The sequence below is a fragment of the Plasmodium cynomolgi genome, chromosome 10 (assembly GCF_000321355.1).
Source record: "Plasmodium cynomolgi strain B DNA, chromosome 10, whole genome shotgun sequence".
NCBI classification, from domain to species: domain Eukaryota; phylum Apicomplexa; class Aconoidasida; order Haemosporida; family Plasmodiidae; genus Plasmodium; species Plasmodium cynomolgi.
Genome location: NC_020403.1, coordinates 1,002,836 through 1,022,991, shown reverse-complemented (window position 1 = coordinate 1,022,991; position 20,156 = coordinate 1,002,836). Strand labels below are relative to the sequence as shown.

Here is a 20,156-nt window from a genome sequence, read left to right as displayed (position 1 = left end):
TCATGCTTCCCTCCTTGGCAATCTTCAAGCCCCTTTCCCCACCTCGATTCTCCGCATCAGCGCAACCGATTCTCCACCGCCCTCCTTCCCTTAGCATCCTCCCCGTGAAGGCCCCTTGAACGGGGATCCCAAGACAGGGGAATCCGGGGGGGGGACGGTTAAATTGTCGAAGGCGGGGACCCGAAGCCGCTGCCCGGAGCCTTACGCGGAGGGATCCACGCACACACGGCGAGAGTACACGCCGGTATGGCTAAGCGGAGGGGGGCAAACAGGAGCGAAAAAAAGGGAAAGCCTTATAAAGGATAAGCTACGCAAAGCGAGGCAAAGGTAGGCACACCTGAGCGAAGGATAACAGGCGCGTCCATGTGCTAGAGAGCCGCGGATCAATACCGCCCTGCCGGAGCATGCCAAGAAAAAAAAAAAAAAAAAAAAGGCTCTCCAGCGCCATCCAGAAGGGGACCTACCGGAGGATCACCAGAAAGGAGCCCACGAGGGGAAGGCCCAACGTAGGACCATCCCGAAGAGCCTCTAAGGACGCCCGCGCGGTGAAGTTGAAGCGCAGAGGTGAAACGGAGAGGTGCAACTACGAGACGAAGTTCAGACGCTACTTCTTAAACGCCGCGTTAACACCGCGTAAACACCGCGTAAACACCGCCTAAACGCCGCTTAAACGCCGCTGCCTGGGGGCTGCCAAGATGAGGGACGCCATCAGCGCCGTGGAGGCGAAGGAGCTCTTGGCCGAAGACGGTGCGGCGGACGCGCAGGCGCTAAGCATCATGAACGAGGGGGGGCCAGACCGCTCAGCAGCGCACCGAACGGAAGCATACCGAACGGAAGCATACCGAACGGAAGCACACCGAACAGAAGCAGACCGCTCAGCAGCGCAGCACTCCCCCAGCGCGGCGGAGAAGGACGCCAATGGAGGATTAAACAGACCCCCGCTGAGCATAGAGAACAAGAAAAGCTCGAGGATAATAATCGACAGACTCATATTGGAAAACTTCAAAAGCTACTCGGGAGTAAAGGTTATTGGTCCCTTCTACAAAAAGTTCAGTTGTATTGTGGGTCCGAATGGGAGTGGGAAGAGCAACATCATCGACGCCATGCTGTTTGTGTTTGGACGTCGGGCGAAGAAGATCCGGCAGAACAAGCTATGCGACTTGATTCACAGCTCCAAGTATTCCATGCACAACGAGTATACGAAGGTGTCGATTCAGTTCAGGGCCATCTCGGAGGGGGGGGAGAAGTGGGAGGGGAGAGAGAAGTGGGAAGAGCCGTCTCAGCTGGAGGAGCCATCTCAGCGGGAGGAACCACTTCATTCGGAGGAACCACCTCATTCGGAGGAACCACCTCAGCGGGAGGGGGACCCGATGCGAGCACCCGCCCGCGCGCTGGCCGAAAGCTTCACCATCAGCAGGGAAGCCACGGCGGACAACCAATCGAGGTACCGCATAAACGACAAGGTAGTGACACAGAAGGAGGTATTCGATCTACTACTCCAGAAAGGAATCGATTTAAGGAATAATCGATTCCTCATCCTGCAGGGTGAAGTGGAGCAAATCTCACAAATGAGTCCAAAGGGAAACAAAAATGAAGAAGGTCTCCTTGAGTATCTAGAAGATATCATAGGAACTAACTGTTACATAGAAGGAATAAATAAAAGTCAAGAAGAGCTAGAAAGGAGTGAAGAGATCTACCATGATAAAGTGAACAGACTCAAGCATGTATACAACGAATTGAAGGAACTAGCTGGACCAAAAAAGGAAGCAAAGTATTACGTACAGTTGCAAAAATTTACATATAAGTTGCACATATTGATTGTAAAGAAAGATAAATATGAACTAGCCAAAAAAATTTTAATAAAAGAAGAAGAGCTAGCCAAATATATAAAAGAAAAAGAAGAACACAATGTAGTTTATACAAGGTTACTCAAGGAGAGAAAAAATATGAATGATATTTTAAGTTCTCTTGAAAATGAAGAAAGCGAAATTGTGAAAAAGAAAAACAAAGTAGATAACGAATTTAAACTATTGACCACTCAGGATGAAAACGTGAAAAAAGAGTTACTCATAGTAGTGGAAAAAATACAGAATCTCTATGTTAAGAGAGAACAACTCAGGGAAAAGGATATCCCTCTGTACAAAAACATCATCGAAACGAAACAACAAATTTTGAATAAATTAAAAAGAGAAGGAATTCCAAAGCTAGAGAGACAACTGGAGAAGTGTGAAGAAGAAATGGAAAAATATAATGAAGAAATAAAAACAGACACGGATAGAATTAATACCATTTACTCAAATGAAGAAAAAAAGCTAGCTCCTTTACAAAACAGTTACGATGACTTAGTGAGAATAACATCGGAGTATAGCAATAGGTCAAACCTCATAGAAAAGAAACAGAGAGAATTTCTATCCCATCAAGAGAATTTGAAGTATTTACAAACGAAACTGTTGAACGAGATGAAAGAAATCGATGTGCAGTTGAAACACATGAGTAAGATGGACGCAGAAAAAAGGAAATTTCTTCACACGAAAGAGGAACTACTAACTCAGATAGACAAAGAAACGGAGCAAGCATCAAACAAACTTGTTGACCTCACGGTGAAATACGAAACGATGAAGAAAGAACTCAACACGGATAGAAGTCTGAGCAAGTTACACGAACTGATATACCATTTGAAGAAGACAAAAATTAAAGGAATTCATGGTGTTCTTGGAGATTTAGGATCCATTGATCCAAAATATGAAAAGGCTTTCCTCATCGCAGGAAATAACTGTACCGACTTTATTGTCGTGGATAAACCACATGACGCCGTGCTACTCTTCGAACAAATGAGGAAGCAAAACCTCGGGAGAGTCAACGTGTTATCTCTCTCCATTTTGGAAGCAAATTTATTACCAGTCATGAGGAAACACGATGAAAATTATTCACCTCTCCTTCCCAACGTTCACAGACTTATCGACTTTATCCGATTTAAGGATGAAAAATACAAAGTCTGCTTCTACTATGCTGTTAAGGAAACCCTCGTGGCGAATACCCTAGAGGAGGCACACGTCATTGGATATGCTCACAAAAGGAGAGTTGTCACTGTCGCAGGGGAGCTAATAGAAAATGATGGCCGCATATGTGGTGGAGGTCTCCTGAACAAGCAAGGGAAAAGCACAACTGGTGGAGTTAGAGGATCCGTTCGAAAGAGTTATAACTACAGAGGGACAGAAGACCAAGAAAGTCACTCCTCCAGTAGTACCTTCTTCAAAGCGGATGCCCCCTCTCAGTATGATCAAAATGATGTCACCAAAACCGAAGGAGATATTAAAGAAGCCAACAAAAATATGAACGAGCTGAAACTACGGAAGGGAAACCTAATAAATGAAATCAAAGAAATAAAAACCCATATAGAAGACAACGAATGCAAGATAGAGATTGCTAAGAAAAGAATCGAGAATTGCAAAAAACAGCTGAAGGATATCGATAGTCAGTTGCAAAACTCAGATGTACCGGAACTCACTCCGGAGGAGAAAAAAGAACTAAAGTCTATCAAAGAAATGATAGAAGAAAAAAATGATGAGAAAAATAAAGTAGAGATTCTCCTCAAAGCACAGGAGAGTAAGGTAAAAATGTATTATGAACAGCTGCAGAATGTCGGAGGAGAAAAAAAACACTTAAAAATAAATTTATGTATGCGGAGAGACAACTAAATATCACCAGGGATGAAATCGCCAAGCACAGCAGTGAGGAAGTGAATGCTTTGGCGAATCTGCAGAAGGGAGAGAAGGATATCCTTAAATTTACTGACGAGATTGAGGAATATGAAAAGAACGAGAAGGAACTAGAGAATGAGCTCAAGGATCTAGAGAGCAAAGGGTGCCTGGTCTATGAAGAAATAGAGAAAATGGAAAAGGAGCTAGGGAAAGTGCAAACCCAGATGGAGGAGAACCAAAAGAAGAAGCAACAAATTGATGAGAACATTTCGAAGAAGGATCTAGAGAATGTGGATCTAGTGTACAAGACAGAGAATTTACAAAAAGAAATAGAGCAGCTTCGTCTCAGGGGGATCGCCTACGAAGGTAAGATTGATGAGTACACGCGACTCATCGAGCAGGCCGACCGGGTCGTCGTGGAGAACAGGCCGTGCCGCGCGAGCGGCGGGGGCAGCGCTGATCAGAGCACCGGCGAGGAGAGCGAGGGGGGGAGCGATGAGCGAAGCGATGGGGGGAGCGATGGGGGAAGCGATGTGGGAAGCGATGGGGGAAGCGATGTGGGAAGCGATGTGGGAAACGAGCGGGGAAGCAAGGAGGGCCTCGACGATCACGGCGGTGGAGCGCTGGGGGGCAAGCGAAAGCGCAGCTCGGGGGGCGCGGCGCAGAGCAGCAAGCGGAAGAGGGAGAGGGAGAGCGGCGCTGGGGAGAGCGGCGACCTTGACAGAAGCGACGACCGTGACAGAAGCGGCTACGGTGGGGAGAGCGACGACCGCGACAGGAGCGGCTGCGGTGGGGAGAGCGACGACGGGGGGGCGGAGGCCCCCGCCAGCGAGACGAGGACCAGGAGGAGGAGCTCAAAGCCCTGGAGGACATGGCGTGCGACAACGAAGACTGGAGCGATCTCGAAATCGAGTACGACCACGCGAACGTGACGGATGAGCAACTTCAATCCATGAACAAAAAGGATGTCGAAACCAAACTAGACAGTAAGTTACGTCAGCTACAAAAGAAGGCCCCCAACCTTAAAGTCTTCCAGGATTACAATATCAAGCTGTATGACTACATGAAAAGGCGCAAAGATGTCCAAAAATCCAGGAAGAAAAAGGACAAACTAAAAAAGCATTATGAGAACCTATGCAATAGGAGAAGGAAGGAGTTCCTTCTCGCATTCAACATAATCGCTGCCAAGTTAAAGGAAATGTACCAAATGATAGCCATAGGTGGAGATGCAGAATTGGAGATCATAGATTCATCAGAAATTTTCAATGAAGGGATCCTTTTCTCCGTTCGACCTCCTAAAAAGAGTTGGAAGCATATACAGAACCTATCAGGAGGAGAAAAAACTCTCAGCTCCTTAGCTCTTGTTTTTGCACTTCACTACTTCAAACCCAATCCCATTTACTTCATGGATGAGATAGATGCTGCATTGGATTTCAAAAATGTGTCAATAATTTCTCATTACATCAAAACGAAGACTAGCGATGCTCAATTCATCGTTATTTCTTTACGTAACCAGATGTTTGAACTCTGCGATAGGATGATTGGAATTTACAAGACAAACGATATCACTAAGTGTATCACTCTCAACCCGAGTAGATTCCAGGGGGATCAGCCCGGGGGGGACGAAAAGGAGGGGGAGGACTCAAAAGAGGAGGGAGCAGAAGAAAAACTGCAGGAGCGAGTGAATCAGTACGTGGTGGTGCCGATGTAAACGAGGAGTTGGGGAGCCTCTCACTGGGGAGCCTCTCACTGGGGAGCCTCTCACTGGGGGGCCTCTCACTGGGGGGCCTCTCACTGGGGAGCCTCTCACCGGGTAGCCGCTATCACTGGGGAGCCTCTCACCGGGTAGCCGCTATCACCGGGTAGCCACACACACACGCACGCACACACACAAACAAACGCATGCACTCGACCAGCCATTCAAAAAGGCTAGTCAAAAGGATTAGCGGTGGAATTTTTTTTTTTTTTTTCTTTTTATGCGAACATGTATATGTCCCGCACGTCATTCCCCAAAGAGGAGAGTTCTCTCCATTTGTCTAACTTATTCCCCTACGGCAGGAAAAACAAAAAAAGACAAAAAAAGACAAAAAAAACAAAAAAAACAAAAAAAACAAAAAAAAAAAACGTGTTAACCATTTTCGCAAACGTAGTGATAGAAAAAAAAAAAAAGGAGCTTCCTTCCTGCGCGTTCTCTTGGGGTGTTCCCCTCATTGGGGCTGCCGTGCCCGTGGGGGAGGGGGGAGTTCCTCACCGGTTACACACACACACCTGCGCGGGAAGAACGCACCCCCCTTACGCTGACCAGATGGAGGAGGTCGAGGGAGCCATGGCTGGGCCACAAAAGGTCATGACCTACGAGGAGGTGAAGAAAATATGCAGAGGTGGGTTCGCTCGGGCAGCTGCAGAGGGTGGCACAGCGCGGAAATGCTCATGTATCGTGTAGCGTGTAGCATGTAGCGTGCATCGTGTAGCGCGTAGCGAGTAGCGTGCCTTTCCGCTCTCCCCCACAATTGCCGCTGTCTTCCCTACTTCCTCGCTTCTCCTCCCCCAGAAAGCAACCTGTACGAAACGGACGAGTTGAACGAAGTTTTGTACCTGCACATGAAGGGCTTCCACAACATCGGCGGCTTGGCATCCTTCTCCAACCTAAAGTGCCTCTTCCTCAACAACAACTGCATAAAGGAGATTAACAACCTGGGTAGTCTCTCCAACCTGAGAGCCCTGTAAGGAGAGCAACCATCCGTGGAGATACAAAAAAGAAGAGTATTCTTCCTCTGTAGGAGGTACCCACACCATGACGTCTTTCCCCTTCCCCCGATGTAGGTACCTCCAAAACAATGACATCAGTTCCATCGGAAACATCGATTGCACATCTCTGGTGATTCTCAACTTAGCCAACAACAAAATTAAGAGACTTGGGAACCTGGGCCATCTCAAGGGGCTCCAAACGTTGAATGTATCTCACAACCTTATCGAAGCGATCGAGGTGGGGACGCCGTCGTGCAGCTGGCATGGAGAAGGCGGCATGGGGAAAGCGGCATGGGGAAGGCGGCATGGGGAAGGCGGCATGGAGAAAGCGCCAACATCGTGTCGACACAACGCTACGGTCGTACTTCTTCTCCCCCTCGCAGGACATCGCCGAAGTTGGTAAACTGCAGAACCTCTCCCACCTGGACCTCTCGGACAATCACCTGAACTTCCACGATGGGATAGACGCGGACAGACTGAAGGATTTTTTGCAGGACGTGGAGGGGGGGGGCTCTTCTTCTGGTGGATTTCACCATTTGGGCAAAGAGGACAAGCAGGCAACGCGACTGGACGAGGCTATCACCCCCCTTGGTGGAGTTACCCCCCTTGATGGATCCACCCCCCTTGATGGATCCACCCCCCATGATGGAGTTACCCCCCTTGATGGGTCCACCTCCCTTGATGGAGTTACCCCCCTTGATGGGTCCACCCCCCTTGATGAATTCCTGCACCTCCGTGAGGACTCCCCAGAGGACGGGTGCGAAAAGGAACCCCCCCAATATGTGAAGTACCACCAGAAGGTCGAGTCGATGGACCAGCTGACACGAAAGAAAATTATTTTCCTGTGCCAACTGATCATTCTGTTAAGACAGCTGGGGAAGTTAAGAACTCTCCTCGTTAAGAACAACCCCTTCGTCAGCAAAATCAGGCACGCCTCTAGGTACCTCGTTGCCAGTAAGTGTGGCACGCGGTGGGGCATAACACGTGTATGTGAGGCGTATTTACTGCGCATGCTGCACAGAGCGGCCTGCCCAACGCACATCACTCCACGTGCGTCACTCCATGTACGTCACTTCACGCACATCACTTCACGTACGTCATTTCACTCACATCACTCCACGGACATCACTCCGCGCACACGGCTTCCCCCCAACGCAGACATCCCCAACCTGGTCTTCCTTGACGACAAGAAGATAAAGAAGGAGGACGTGTGCCTGGCGAGGATCTTCTTGAAAAAGGGACCCGCGCAAGAAATGGAACTCAAAAAAATATTTGAGAGAAAAAAAATAGACAAGTACAAAAATTTATCGGAAAAATTTCATGCGTTTCTGATGGCTCAAAGTGGAGGATCCTGACGGGGTGAGAGGTGAACCCCTCCACGATGGTTTCCTCGCACGCACCTGTATTTGTTGCATTGCAAAAGGGAGAACTCTACGCCCGTTCATTTATCAATTTTTTTTTTCTTCCCCCTCCTATTGATAATATGACCTGTCAGCTGTTTCCCTCCTATGGGGAAGAACAACCTCGGGTTGCGGCTCCCCCGGGGGTACTCTTCTAACAGGTACTTAACGGGGCGTATCTAGGGAGTAGTTTCACCACGGACTGTCATGGGTTTGTCATGGGGTTGTCATGGGGTTGTCATGGGGTTGTCATGGGGTTGTCATGGACGGTTAGGGGGCCGCAAATGAAACAGCAATTTAGCATCAACCGGGTACACACATTTGAACACGGAGTAACAACCCCTGTGTGAAGAACACCGTGAGGGGGGGAGGGTTACGCTAGAAAGGAGTTGCACCTTTTCGAATTGTTTTTTTTTATACTTTTTTTTATTTTTTGTAGAAGGACGACCCGGAGAACGTCGTCCACAATGGAAATACAAAACGGTGGAGGAAAATAATTCCAGCCTGGTTGTACAGATGGGTTAGGAAAAAAAAAAAAAAAAAAAAAAAAAAAAAAGCTGCGAAACGCAAAGCAGCGAAACGCAACGCAGCGAAGCGAAGCGCGCAACTCCACCGAACTGGCGAGATGACTTAACTTAACAAACGTGGAAGACACCCACCGGTCGAGGGTCTTGCCTTGTCTTGCCTCTCCGGAGTTTCACTTAACCATCCCAGCTCCGATCCCCTTGTCCGTGAAAAAACCCTCCTCTTTCATTTTGTTAATCTTTTCGATGTATTCATTTTTTATGGCTACTTCTCGTTCGTCTTCCTCATCCTCCTCATTTGCTTCGGCGTCCTTTTCCTTTTTTCCGTGCTCTCCTTCTGCATCCTCATCGTCATCCCCCTGCTGGGAGGACGTCTTCCTGGACTTCTTCTTCTTTTTCCCGTCTGTTCCCTCCGCTTCCTTTAGCTTCCTCACTTTTTTTTTCTTCTGCAGTGCTAGCACCTGCACAGTAAGGGGGGGAAAAAAAAAATTCAGCAGGAATTTGCAAACGTGGTATATATGTGTGCACACGGCGATGCGTGTCCCATACGACAACGATGCCAACACAGTGGGGAAAAGGCAAACGGTAAAATGTGAAAACAGAGGAACAAGAAAGAAGTAGCAAGAAAATTTCTCACTCTCACTGTATGTGCTGCGCATTTGAGAAAGTCCTTTTTCACACCATTTGCGCTATCCCTCGCGATTTCTTTCCTTTCTTTTTACTCACCTGAGCCAAGAACGATCCGTCGTTTTTGAACTTGTTGTACATTTTGGGGTCTACATAACCCTGCGTAGCGCTGCTGCCCCCTTCTTCATTCAAGTTAGTAGCGGGGGACGACACTAAATCTTCTTCTTTACCGTCGTCCGCTTTTATTTCTTCCATTGGCTGATCGCCCACCGAGTCATCGTCCTTGCTTTTCTCCTCCCCCTTTTCGGCCATCGTTGTATTGGAGGGGTTTTCTCTAAAGGGTTATTTGGGGGGGGAGATCAACAAGGGTACGCAAATGGGTTTGGCAGAAGAACTGCTTAGCGACAGAACGGATTGGCTGCTAAACGCACAATAATATGGGGGGGGGGGAAAAAAAAAAAAAATAGACTTTTAGTTAAATGCCTTTTTTTTATGACTTGTTCAGGCAATTTTTTTTTTTTTTTTTTTTTTGTACAGTTCATTTTATTCCCCCTCGTGGTCCACTAACTCGTGTTGGGGAAAAAGGTTTTCTTTTTTTCTCCACAGGGTATACTTACCCGCGTTGGTGTCACCCGTTTTTGCGTTCGTGTTCCTGACGCGGGAAGTACAGGAGGCACACGTGAACGTACACTCTCCACTCTCTGTCGTAATTGTCCTCTTACGAGTGGGCTCTTCGCTCTTTCTCCCCGTGAGTAATGGACCGATCACCCATGGAAAAAAAAGCAGCCCCGCTTGAAACTTAAAAATGGGGAGAAAGGACAATTACCAAAAGACCGTGCCACATACGCCATGACCCTTTTTTTTTTTTCGTGTGAAATGTGACTCGAAGTAAATTTCCCTTTGTTGCCATAAGGGAGATGATGGCTACGTGTGACTCGAAACAAATGGTGAGCGGGGAGAAAACGAATCCGTTCGGTGGCACCACGCGCGGAAAAACTAAACCGTCAAGCATGCACCTTTTCTTCTCTGTGTGTGGGTGTAGGACAGGACCTACCGGTGGAAGTACTCCTCTCTCTCCTATTCACGGTGGAGCAGCGTGGTCGCGCTGTGTAGTGCCACCGCAAAAAGGTGAAGCCGCAAAAAGGTGAAGCAGCAAAAAGGTGAAGCAGCAAAACTGCACAGCTGAACAGCCGAGCGGCCGACCCCCTCCAAGAAAGCGAAAGCTACCCCTTCACCACTCCGAGTCTTCACCACTCCGAGTCTTCACCACTCCGCGTGAGTGTTCCCAATTGGCAGGGGTGATAAGTCTACCCAGGCATACACATAGGTGCGCCCTCCACATGTATACATATATATATATATGCACATGTGTGTAATTTTTTTTTTTTTTAAACGGTCGGAGTTCTCGCAGAGGGACTCGAAATGAGCGCAATGCGGAATTGCCAGCTCGGCCGTGTTCGTCAGGAAAAAAGGGCGAAATGTCAAACGAGGAAAGTCAAACGCGCAAAGTCAAACGCGCAAAGCCAAACGAGCAAAACGTAACGTCAAACTCTGGCGCGCAAACTGTGGAGCGCAAATTGGGGGCGCATGCAGGCCTGCCCCAGGTTGTCCGCTCATCCTCCTCATTCGGACCCCTCGATGTGCGTCACGACGTCAGAGACGTTCGTGCCAACCTTGATCGGCTTGCCGAAGAACAAACTGCTGGAGGCGGTCGATAAATAGTCTGCCAAAAAGGGGGAGGGAAAAAAAAAAAGGGAAATGAGAAAATTTTATACCGGCGCGTGGTGAGAAGAAATAATACATGCACCCACGTAAGGGCTCTTGCACTCACGTAAGGGCGCTTGCACTCGCGTAAGGACGCTTGCATCCACGTAGGGACGCTTGCACCCACGTAGGGACGCTTGCACCCGCGTGTGCACAGAGTTGCCCACTTACCCACTGAGTTGTGCACGCATCCCTGTGTGAGAAAATTTGTGGCGCACTCGAAGCTCATTTTGTGGAAGACGTTTCGGAAGTACGCCAGTCCGTGCCTGCTGAACGACTTCAGGTCGCCTACGGGGAGGAGAAAAAAAAGGAGCACGCATGGATGAAATGAGTCGGAAGAAGGGGGCACTGATGGGTAGGAAGACGGACGCACTGATGGGTCGGCAGGGGAGGCAAAGCGGCCCTGAATTGATCTCCCGGGCGCGCTCCCCCCGCCGCAACCGCCGCAATTGCCGCGTCTCGTCGCGTCTCGCCTGCCTACCGGTGTGGGTCATAAAATCGCTAATGAAGGACAAGTGGCGGAAGTCGATCTGTATCCCATAAGCCTTGAAGACCTTCTTCAGCTCCTTCGTAATACAAAGTCTACCTGCCTCAATTCCATAAGTCTTCACGATCGTGTATATATCGTTACAATACAGTTTCTTTTTGTCAATAAATTTATCCTTAATGCTATAAAGCTTATATATATTCTTCCCTTCGATCTGCAACTCATATTCAGCACCTGTGTGTGTTATGTCCTTCCCCTTAAGCACTTTCGGGTTATTCAGGTCTTTCACCTTAAACAGTGTTTCCTTCGCTAGCTCTGTCTTAACATAACTTAAGAAATCAATTGCGTGAGGAAAAAAATTAACATCCCAGCCGATCTCAAACTTAAGTGTCCATGTCACTGGTGAGAAGCTGATATTTTTTACGAAGCATAACAAACTGGACTTCAGCTTATCCACTATATTTTTTACGCATTTTTTGTTTTCACTTTGCATTTTTTCTGTACTGTTTTCTCTCACCATTCTTTCGTCATCCTCGTACTCCTCATCATTGTCGTTCTTTAGGTTCACGTTATGTTTATAGTCATACGGGAGGTTTGCGAAATCTTTGGCGATTCTCTTTTCCCACTCTGCATCGTGTCGGTTGGCTTCCCCTCCATCGTGTCGGTTGGCTTCCCCTCCATCGTGTCGGTAGTTTTCCCCTTCATCGTGTCGGTTGGCTTCCCCTTCATCGTATCGGTTGGCTTCCCCTCCATCGTCGCAGTAGGCTACCTCCCCGTCCGACTGGTTCGCACTCTCCTCCGTGTAGACCTCCTCCCCGAGCCGCTCCGCCGACGTGGACCTCTCGGACAGGGGCGACCCGTTAGCCGTCAGTTTGGGGGGTCCGGCCGTCTCCCCTGCAGCAGCAGCCGCCACTCCAGCCGCCACTCCAGCTGCCACTCCAGCTGCCACTCCGGCTGCCATTCCAGCCTCTACTCCAGCCGCCCTAACTCCCCGTCGCTTCCCCAGCGAGCGGCCAAAGTCGTCCTCCTCCACCAGCTGGTCATTCTGCGTGATGCTGGGATCGGAGGAAAAACACTTATCCGTGCTGGCCACGTCGGACGCTTCCGAAGGTTGGGACTCCTTGTCCGGGGACCTACCCCGCTTGCGCCTTTCCTTTGCACCCCTCAGGGGGGCGATGTTCCCCTGCTTGGCTTCTCCTCCGCAACCAGGTGGGTGTTTTCCCTCCTCGCTTCCAACCTCCTCCTCGCTTCCAACCTCCTCCTCGCTTCCAACCTCCTCCTCGCTTCCAACCTCCCCCTCGCTTCCACCTCCCCCTCGCTTCCAACCTCCTCCTCGCTTCCAACCTCCCCCTCGTTTCCAACCTCCCCCTCGCTTCCAACTTCCCCCTCGCTTCGCTCACTTTCGTCGTAGTCTTTGTCCTCCTCAGACTCCGAATCGGGGTCTCCATCATCCGCTTCACCCTCCGATTCGCTGCTGCTGTGCTTTTTCTCTCCATCCTTCCCGCCATACCCATCATCATCAGTGTTGTTTTCTCCCCCATCATGATTACCGTCTTCTCCAAAATTATTGCCAGCCATGTCGTCACTTAGTCCATCTCCTTCCTCTTCATTACCATACCTTCCCGAAGGACCTTCTCCACTTGTCTCCTTTGCAAAGGAGCCCGCCCCTCCACCTCTGCCTCCTCCATCGTTATAGAAGTCATCCTCATCCATGTGATTTTCATCCCGTACGACAGACGCGTCCGTATCCTTTGTGGACCCAATCCCCCCTCTGCCTCCTCCACCCCCGCTTCTACCCCCTCCGCTTCTCCCCCCCCCGGGGGTCATAAACTTCAACTTGGCGTTAATCTTATCCTCGTCATTTTTATATTCAAATTTTTCGATGCTGAATTTGAAATCCTCTTGCATCTTCGTGCAAACGAATTCGAATAGCTCATCGTAGTGTTCATGATTAAAAGCGTGCACGTGTCTTATGTTGTACCTAAGTAAGCTCTCCTGGATCTTACCTAGTACTGAGCACAGGACACAGTTCACTGCTTTGGATAGAATGACCTGCATAGTTATGTGATTATTCACTTTGCAGAAGTGGTGTAGGTTCTCAAATTGGATTACAATCTCGTAATTCCATTCCTTCTCGATCTCGAAGCTGAGCTGTGTATTATGTAATGCGTTCATTATTTTGGCTGATTGTACATCTCCCTCAGGGGCGGTGCAGTTATACTCTCGTCTCTGCATGTGGGGGTCTACCCCTCCACTGCTGCTAACCACTCGGAGACTATGCATCTGTGAATTCTTTGCACCCGGTTCGCGTAGAATCAATTTTCGATCCACACCTACACCATAAATCACATCACTTAGGCAGATGCTCTTATAAGTACTCAATATTTTTTCTGCAATTTCGTTTATGTAACTTTTCATCGCATTCGCATCGCTAGCTGTAGTCACTCGTTCGTTGTCCACTTTGATTGGTACATATATCATCGGCTTGGAGGTCAACTTGGATGTGAGAAAAATTTCCTTTAGTCGAGGGATACCCATAGTGACGTTTTCCGTTCCAGCTAAGTGAAAGGTGTTAAGTGTCATTTGTGTGGCGGGCTCTCCGAAGGACTGAGCTACTAAAATGCCGATCGATTCTCCGGGGTCACAGAGCGATCTGAAATACTTGGACTTGAGGAGGGCTGCTGACTGGGAGTCAAAGTCATCGGGGAGGTTGTAACAGTCCGCCAGGTTCAGGTCGTTCGCGATGGTGTGGTGCATCTTTTCTCGGAAGCGCTCGGATGTGGCTCCTATGTAGGAGTAGGGCGAGAAGTGGGTCTCCAGGGGGTCGCCCCGCTGGCCAGCTCCGCCGCTCTCGCCGCCACCACCGCTCTCGTCGCTCTCGCCCCTCTCGTGGGGCCCCCCTCCGAAGAGGCGCTCGTTCCGCTGCATCTTCTCCACCGCGTCATGGAGCAGGTACTTGCTGAACGCGACATTGTAGTTGCAGATCAGATCCTTGGGAGCATCCAGGTAGGAAATCCTTGACGGGTCGATGCCATCCTCTCCATACAAAAATTGAATAATTGCATTATCCTCATTCCTCACAGTGCCATCATAGTGAAGTATCACAGACTCCATGCATTTAATGAGGCACCTCTGAATGTACCCAGACTTGGCAGTCTTCACAGCAGTGTCGATAAGTCCCTCTCTCCCTGACATGCAATGAAAAAAATATTCTTGGGGTCTGAGTCCTTCCAAAAAACAATCCGTAATTAACCCACAAGCTCTAGCACCATAATCATATCGATGGAAACTAGGTAACGTTTTCCCTGATCTCATCCTCGGTACTCTCTTCCCCTCTAAGTACTGCTGATCTAACATCCCACAAATCATAGCGTAATTCACTTTACTCCCTTTTGCACCTGTAAAAATCATACTACTGAATCCATTGTTCAGAAATTTATTCATTAAGTTATTCATGGAGATTAGGTTATTCGTGTTTGAGGAGACACGACATAGATATGGTTGGAAGAGTGAGTCGATTAATCCATCGAAATCTCCTCTCATTTGGAGAAAATACGTGTGGATCAGAAACTCCAACTTGTTAAATACATCCTTCATGTTATAAAATTTGAAAATCGTGTCTTCGTCTGTTCCTTTTTGGTTCACGTAATCCTCATAGTAGTGTTCCTTTCCATTAAAGGAGAGGTTACCTATCTCGTCATTCAGTAGAAATGATGGGAAGCTTTTCTTCAGGCAGTCCCTTATCATTCGTTCATCCTGTTCGTTTATTCGGGTGGGCGGTCCATCACACTCTCCACCGTACTCTCCACCATGCTCTCCACCATACTCTGCACCATACTCTGCACCATACGCTTCTCTATTTTCTTCTCCGTCTTCACCGTGTCCTTCAAACCCACGACCTTCTTCCATATCATCCAATAGGCGAAAAAATTTGGTCAGCATTTCCTGCGTGGTCGTCTCGCTTCTCCCCTGCTCCGGTTGATCCTTGGCCCTGTCTGCATTCACACTGCTCAACACGTGATGCAATATCTCCTCATTGCTCACTTCGTGAGAGAGGTCATTCAAGCAGCTAGCCAAAGCTGGGAAGTGCTTCAAAATAGTTCTATTTTGGAACAACTCAAATAAGATATAGACCTTCAGTCTCCTACTACAGTTGGCTCTCCTCAGAAAACGAAGGACCTTTTTTATCACCTTCGTGGCCTTGTCTCCGGAAAAATTGGGACTGTCCATAAAAATGGGTTCGCTTAACGATTGGAATAGCTTCTTCACCAGGGTGCTGCGGAGGTTGTGTGGCAGTTGTTCCTCCTTTAGCTTGTCAGCTTCGTCGGATTGGTCAGCTTCGTCTGCTTCGTCGGCTTCGCCAGCTTCGCCAGCGTCCCCCTTTTGCGTGGCTGCGCCCTTTCCATGGCGTGGACGCGTGCTCACCATTCTTTCCAGCGCGCGCTGCACGCAGGAGGAGGGCGACGACTTGGAGGTCTCCTCCCCTGACCGCTGCGCCAACAGCAGTTGTATCTCCTTGTTCAGCAGAGCGGCGACGTATGCTTCTTCCTTTATGTCTAGTTGCTCCTCAGACGGAGGTAGCTTCTCATCTTGGTGTGACTCACTCGGCTGACCGCTCCTTCCCTTCCTCCCCTTCTCACTGGGAAGTATGCACTCTCCGGAAACACCCCCCCTGAGGCAGTCATTAATGATATCACTCCTACATCTATACAAATCATACATGCTATTCACAAACAGGTCGTTGTTCTGACTATGCGAATTTAATTTACCCCTACTGTAGGCATTCATCTGATTTAGATCTACGTTGAGAGCCTTGGCAATCGAGTGAGTAAATAAATTTTGGAGATAAAAGCCTGTAAATGAGATCCTTTTTCGTATGTTGAGCTTTTCCTCCCTTGCTTCCTTTTTCAAAATAAAATCGTACAGACTGAGACTAGTACCACGTAACTGAAGGAAGCTAATAAAAAGTCTGCCAAAACAGTCTAGAATCACTGCTGCTGTCTTTGGACCAAACAGTTCATAACAGAGGTGAACAAAACTGTTAGAACTCGCTCCAAAATGCAGTTTATCCAATACTCCTTGGAGTAACTCGGAGTTCTTAATGATAACTTCGCATTCGTTTTTTGGGTCGAAGGACCAGAGTGATGGATCCGTCTTTGCCTTCGCGCAGTAGTTTATTCCTTTATAGTTTCGCATAAATTCGTTGTCCCTCCTTTGGTTGTATGTCTCCACGGCCACTCTATCGATGATGGTCTTCAGTATACTCGTTATTAGCTGCTTTCCTGTCCAAAGTCTACGCGGGGAGAGGATGGCAGGCTCCTCCATCACAATGGTGAAGTGTGTTCTGTTCAGCACCACAGCGTAGGGGTCCAGATAGCTGTGGTTTCGTATCTTCCACGTGGTTTGTGTGGGCTGCCCCTCTCCCTGAGTGGAGCGACTCCTTTCGAAGAAGAAGCAGTCCTTCCTGGAGAGCAAACAGTTGAGGGCACACTGCAAAAGGTTGCAGTACTCATCGTAGTTCAAAAACGTCTCAAGCGAAGTTAAGTGAAGTCCACCCAAAATGAAGTCTTGTGCTAGTCCTCTCAAAGGAGAACCATCCTTAAAACTCGTAAAAAGATAATCGCTATTCATTAAGTGAGTAGCCTCCGATCTTGCATGTGGAGTTTGAAGAAGATGTAAATTCATTTCATCACCATCGAAGTCTGCATTGTAAGAACTACAATTAACATAGTTCAAACGGAATACTTTCTCCTTTTCAAATATTTTAATAAAATGAGCCATGATGGAAAATTTATGTAACGTTGGCTGTCTATTCATGATAACGATATCTCCATCTCGAGCATGTCTATGCAACACTAACGTTGCGCATTGTTCCTTTAAGTTAATCCTTTCCAGTTGTCTTACTAGCTGTTTTCTTTTTTCATAATCATTTGAGAGTTTAAATACATTTCCCATTGCATCTCTATAACTTAGTGCACCAGGGTAGATGTCGGGTCCATTTAGAATGAGTCGTTTCACATAATTTAAATTATTTTCCGTAATGCACTCATCCATAGTTAACTTTTTTGCAAACTCGAGAGGTATTCCAATTTGATTTGTCTCAATAAATGTATCAGGAGAAATAACCGTACGAGCACAATTGTTGACTCTCTTCCCCATTACGTTTTTTCTCAAAACTCCTTCTTTCTTGTCTAGTATCTCCCTCACTCCCTGATTACTTATTTTAGCTTGAGGCAAGTGAGCAGCGAAGGTGCTGTCGAAAAACGTATTAAGTGCTACTTGCAAGTTGCTAAATAAGACATTAATATACGCACTCTTATTTCGATAAATCAGGTCATAGCATCTCAAAAAATCAGTCTTGGTGATCTCCGTATCATCATCCATTATTTCTACATTAAATTTGTATTTCAATCGGATAGAGAAGAGGGCAAACATTTCCTTGTACAGATTTAGCTCTTTTTTTTTTTTTTCTACAAGTTCTTCAAAATCGATTTCCTTTTTGGTACTAATGCATAGAGTAAGTAACTCGTTGAATTTATTCATGACGTTCATCATTTTGGTTTTTTTGTGAATCCCCCTGAGTCTGACTCTGAATCTGTTTGCACTAATTCCCATGTCGTAGAGGAAGAACACCTTGTGTCCATCTCTCTTTGTGAATGGATACAACAGACTCATGATTTCTCGGTCGTTTTTTTTGAAAATTTTTTCTAACAGGTCGATCACTTGGAAGCTGAACAGCCTCACGGTGCTCTTCTCCTTCACGTTCTGCTTCTTGTACTTCCGCACCATTTCGGGGAAGCTCTCCCCCCGCGCGGGGGGGGAAGCGGCACCACCGTCACCATGGTCATCGCCGCCACCGTCACCATAGTCATCGCCGCCACCGCCACCACCTGCGGTGCCCATCCCGCTCGCCGCACCCACCATCGCTCCGTTTGAACCCCCCACTTCATCTACCCCGTCCTCGTCTCGCTCCACCATCTCCTCCAGTTCCTCCTCCCCAGCCAAGGGGCCCTGCCCCCCTTTCTTCCACGAATTCATGTATTTCTTCAAAAAGGAATTCTGCAGATACACTCCCACGAAGTTAATGGTATCCCTCTTCTGCGTTATCTTCGCCGATATATTTCTCCTAAATTTGCAAGAGTGACAACGTCCTCTCTTTTTCATCAGATGTTTCAGAGTCTTCGTCAGTTGTATGTACTCTTCATAGTTGTAGTTCGACTGAAATGCCAGCTTGGTCGCGTCGAAATTAAATTTGCTAATTTTCTCCTTCATCTTTTTGAAGCTGACCGGAGATCGCCCCTTCTTCTGGTGCGGCCCCTCAGCTTCGTCTGTGCTGCTGTTCCCCTCCGCTTCACTCGCGAAGTTATTCCCCCCCGCTCCACTCGCGAAGTTATTCCCCCCCGTTCCACTGGCGAAGTTATTCCCCTCCTCTTCACTCTCATAGTTCGTGGAGTCCACCTCCTCCGCGGAGCTACGCTCCCCCTCCTGCTCACAAACCCTCTTATACAGCTTCTCAATCTCCCCAAGAACATACTCCTTGTCGTAGTTCCTCTTGCATACGATCTTATTCGAACTCTCGATCTCGTTCAGGGCCCTCAGCTGGTAAATATGCTTCAACAAAAAAACGGTATCCTCAGAGCAACACACATGATAGCAGTTCAAACAGACTAACCCAAGCAACTCACATAAGTCTTTGTAAAAAAGTGGATTAAATAAAGGTAACGTAAATTCCATATGACCTATATGTCCAACACAGTTATCATGTCTCTCAAAACAGATGGTACATATTTGTTTATAATCTACTGTCCCATATTTTGGATCGTATTTCATTTTTGAGATCACGCCATTATTGTTCATTCTTTCATACTCTAACAACTGATTGTCATACTTTCCTTGAGAAATTTTCCTCAATTCTTCGCTGTTCAGGACATCCAACTCAGCACTCCGCACCTCCACACTCACCGCTTTGTTGATGTCGTACATGGTGGGTCTCAGCACGGAGGGGAGCGGCTCACTCGGTGGGTCTCAGCACAGTGGGGGGCGGCTCACTCGGTGGGGAGGAAACTCAGTAGGGAGCAGACGTGAAAACCCCAATCGGTCGGAACAACGCAACGCGTGTGAAGCGTGCATCCATGCATGCCCAGATGGGGTGCTGCCCAAATGCGTCACTGCCCAAATGCGTCACTGCCCAAATGCGTCGTTGCCCAAATGCGTCGCTGCCCAAATGCGTCGTTGCCCAAATGCGTCACTGCCCAAATGCGTCACTGCCCAAATGCGTCGCTGCCCCTTTAAAAAGCTTTGTCTCCACTGGGGGGACTTTACACCCCTGATGGAGCGCCACGGCTTCTCTGAGGAGCACTACGCCGCGCATGCGGACGTGTACAGCTCATATGCGTGGTTGCGCCTTTCCCCCGTTGGGCCTGCCTGCCCCAGGGACTGGAAAATCTCAGCTGGGGGAAAGCTCCGAAGAAGCGGCACAAACGAGGCACAAACGAGGCATAAACGTGGCAGAAACGAGGCAGAAACGCTGCAGAAACGATGCAGTGCCCCCTTCTTCTCCCTGCTCAAGCAGGGTCACCTAAAGAGTGGCGGAGAAAAAAGCAAAAGGCACTCCTCTCCCCTCACTCGTTAAAGCGTATTCGTACAAATAAGGATAACTCTGCATGTCCCCATGCATATACCTATGTAACCCTCGCGCGCGCGGCGGAAATTACATATCACTGCGCGCAACATCCCAAGCGATGCAGCGCAGCATACTCTTACGTACGTACGCAAGTACATACCAAGCGCATGCCAAGTACATACCAAATACATACCAAGCGCATACCAAGTACGTACCAAGTACATACGCTCTAAACAGGTTATGATTAATAAAGGATGTCGCGCAACATGATGGGAAAAAAAA

General features: G+C 48.1%; 4 protein-coding genes across 4 annotated transcripts; 2 read left to right on the top strand and 2 right to left on the bottom strand.

Annotated features, from left to right (window-relative positions):
- Nucleotides 1–695: 695 nt before the first annotated feature.
- PCYB_103250 (chromosome condensation protein) lies at nt 696–4,633 on the top strand (the record flags this gene model as incomplete). Its single annotated transcript, XM_004222874.1, has 2 exons — nt 696–3,611; nt 3,689–4,633. The coding sequence occupies 2 exons, from the start codon at nt 696–698 to the stop codon at nt 4,631–4,633; spliced, it is 3,861 nt and encodes a 1,286-aa protein (XP_004222922.1).
- A 1,373-nt stretch (nt 4,634–6,006) lies between these two features.
- Nucleotides 6,007–7,804, top strand: PCYB_103240 (phosphatase 1 regulatory subunit; the record flags this gene model as incomplete). The annotated part of the gene is made up of 5 exons (XM_004222873.1): nt 6,007–6,082; nt 6,253–6,424; nt 6,525–6,687; nt 6,833–7,403; nt 7,608–7,804. The coding sequence occupies 5 exons, from the start codon at nt 6,007–6,009 to the stop codon at nt 7,802–7,804; spliced, it is 1,179 nt and encodes a 392-aa protein (XP_004222921.1).
- A 742-nt stretch (nt 7,805–8,546) lies between these two features.
- Nucleotides 8,547–9,312, bottom strand: PCYB_103230 (hypothetical protein; the record flags this gene model as incomplete). The annotated part of the gene is made up of 2 exons (XM_004222872.1): nt 8,547–8,834; nt 9,100–9,312. 2 exons carry the CDS (start codon nt 9,310–9,312, stop codon nt 8,547–8,549), a joined length of 501 nt encoding a protein of 166 aa, XP_004222920.1.
- Nucleotides 9,313–10,622: 1,310 nt separating this feature from the next.
- PCYB_103220 (DNA-directed RNA polymerase I 190 kDa polypeptide) lies at nt 10,623–19,234 on the bottom strand (the record flags this gene model as incomplete). The annotated part of the gene is made up of 5 exons (XM_004222871.1): nt 10,623–10,723; nt 10,936–11,052; nt 11,246–12,212; nt 12,416–18,942; nt 18,991–19,234. 2 exons carry the CDS (start codon nt 19,232–19,234, stop codon nt 12,416–12,418), a joined length of 6,771 nt encoding a protein of 2,256 aa, XP_004222919.1. The 3' UTR covers nt 10,623–10,723; nt 10,936–11,052; nt 11,246–12,212.
- Between the last annotated feature and the right edge of the window lie 922 nt (nt 19,235–20,156).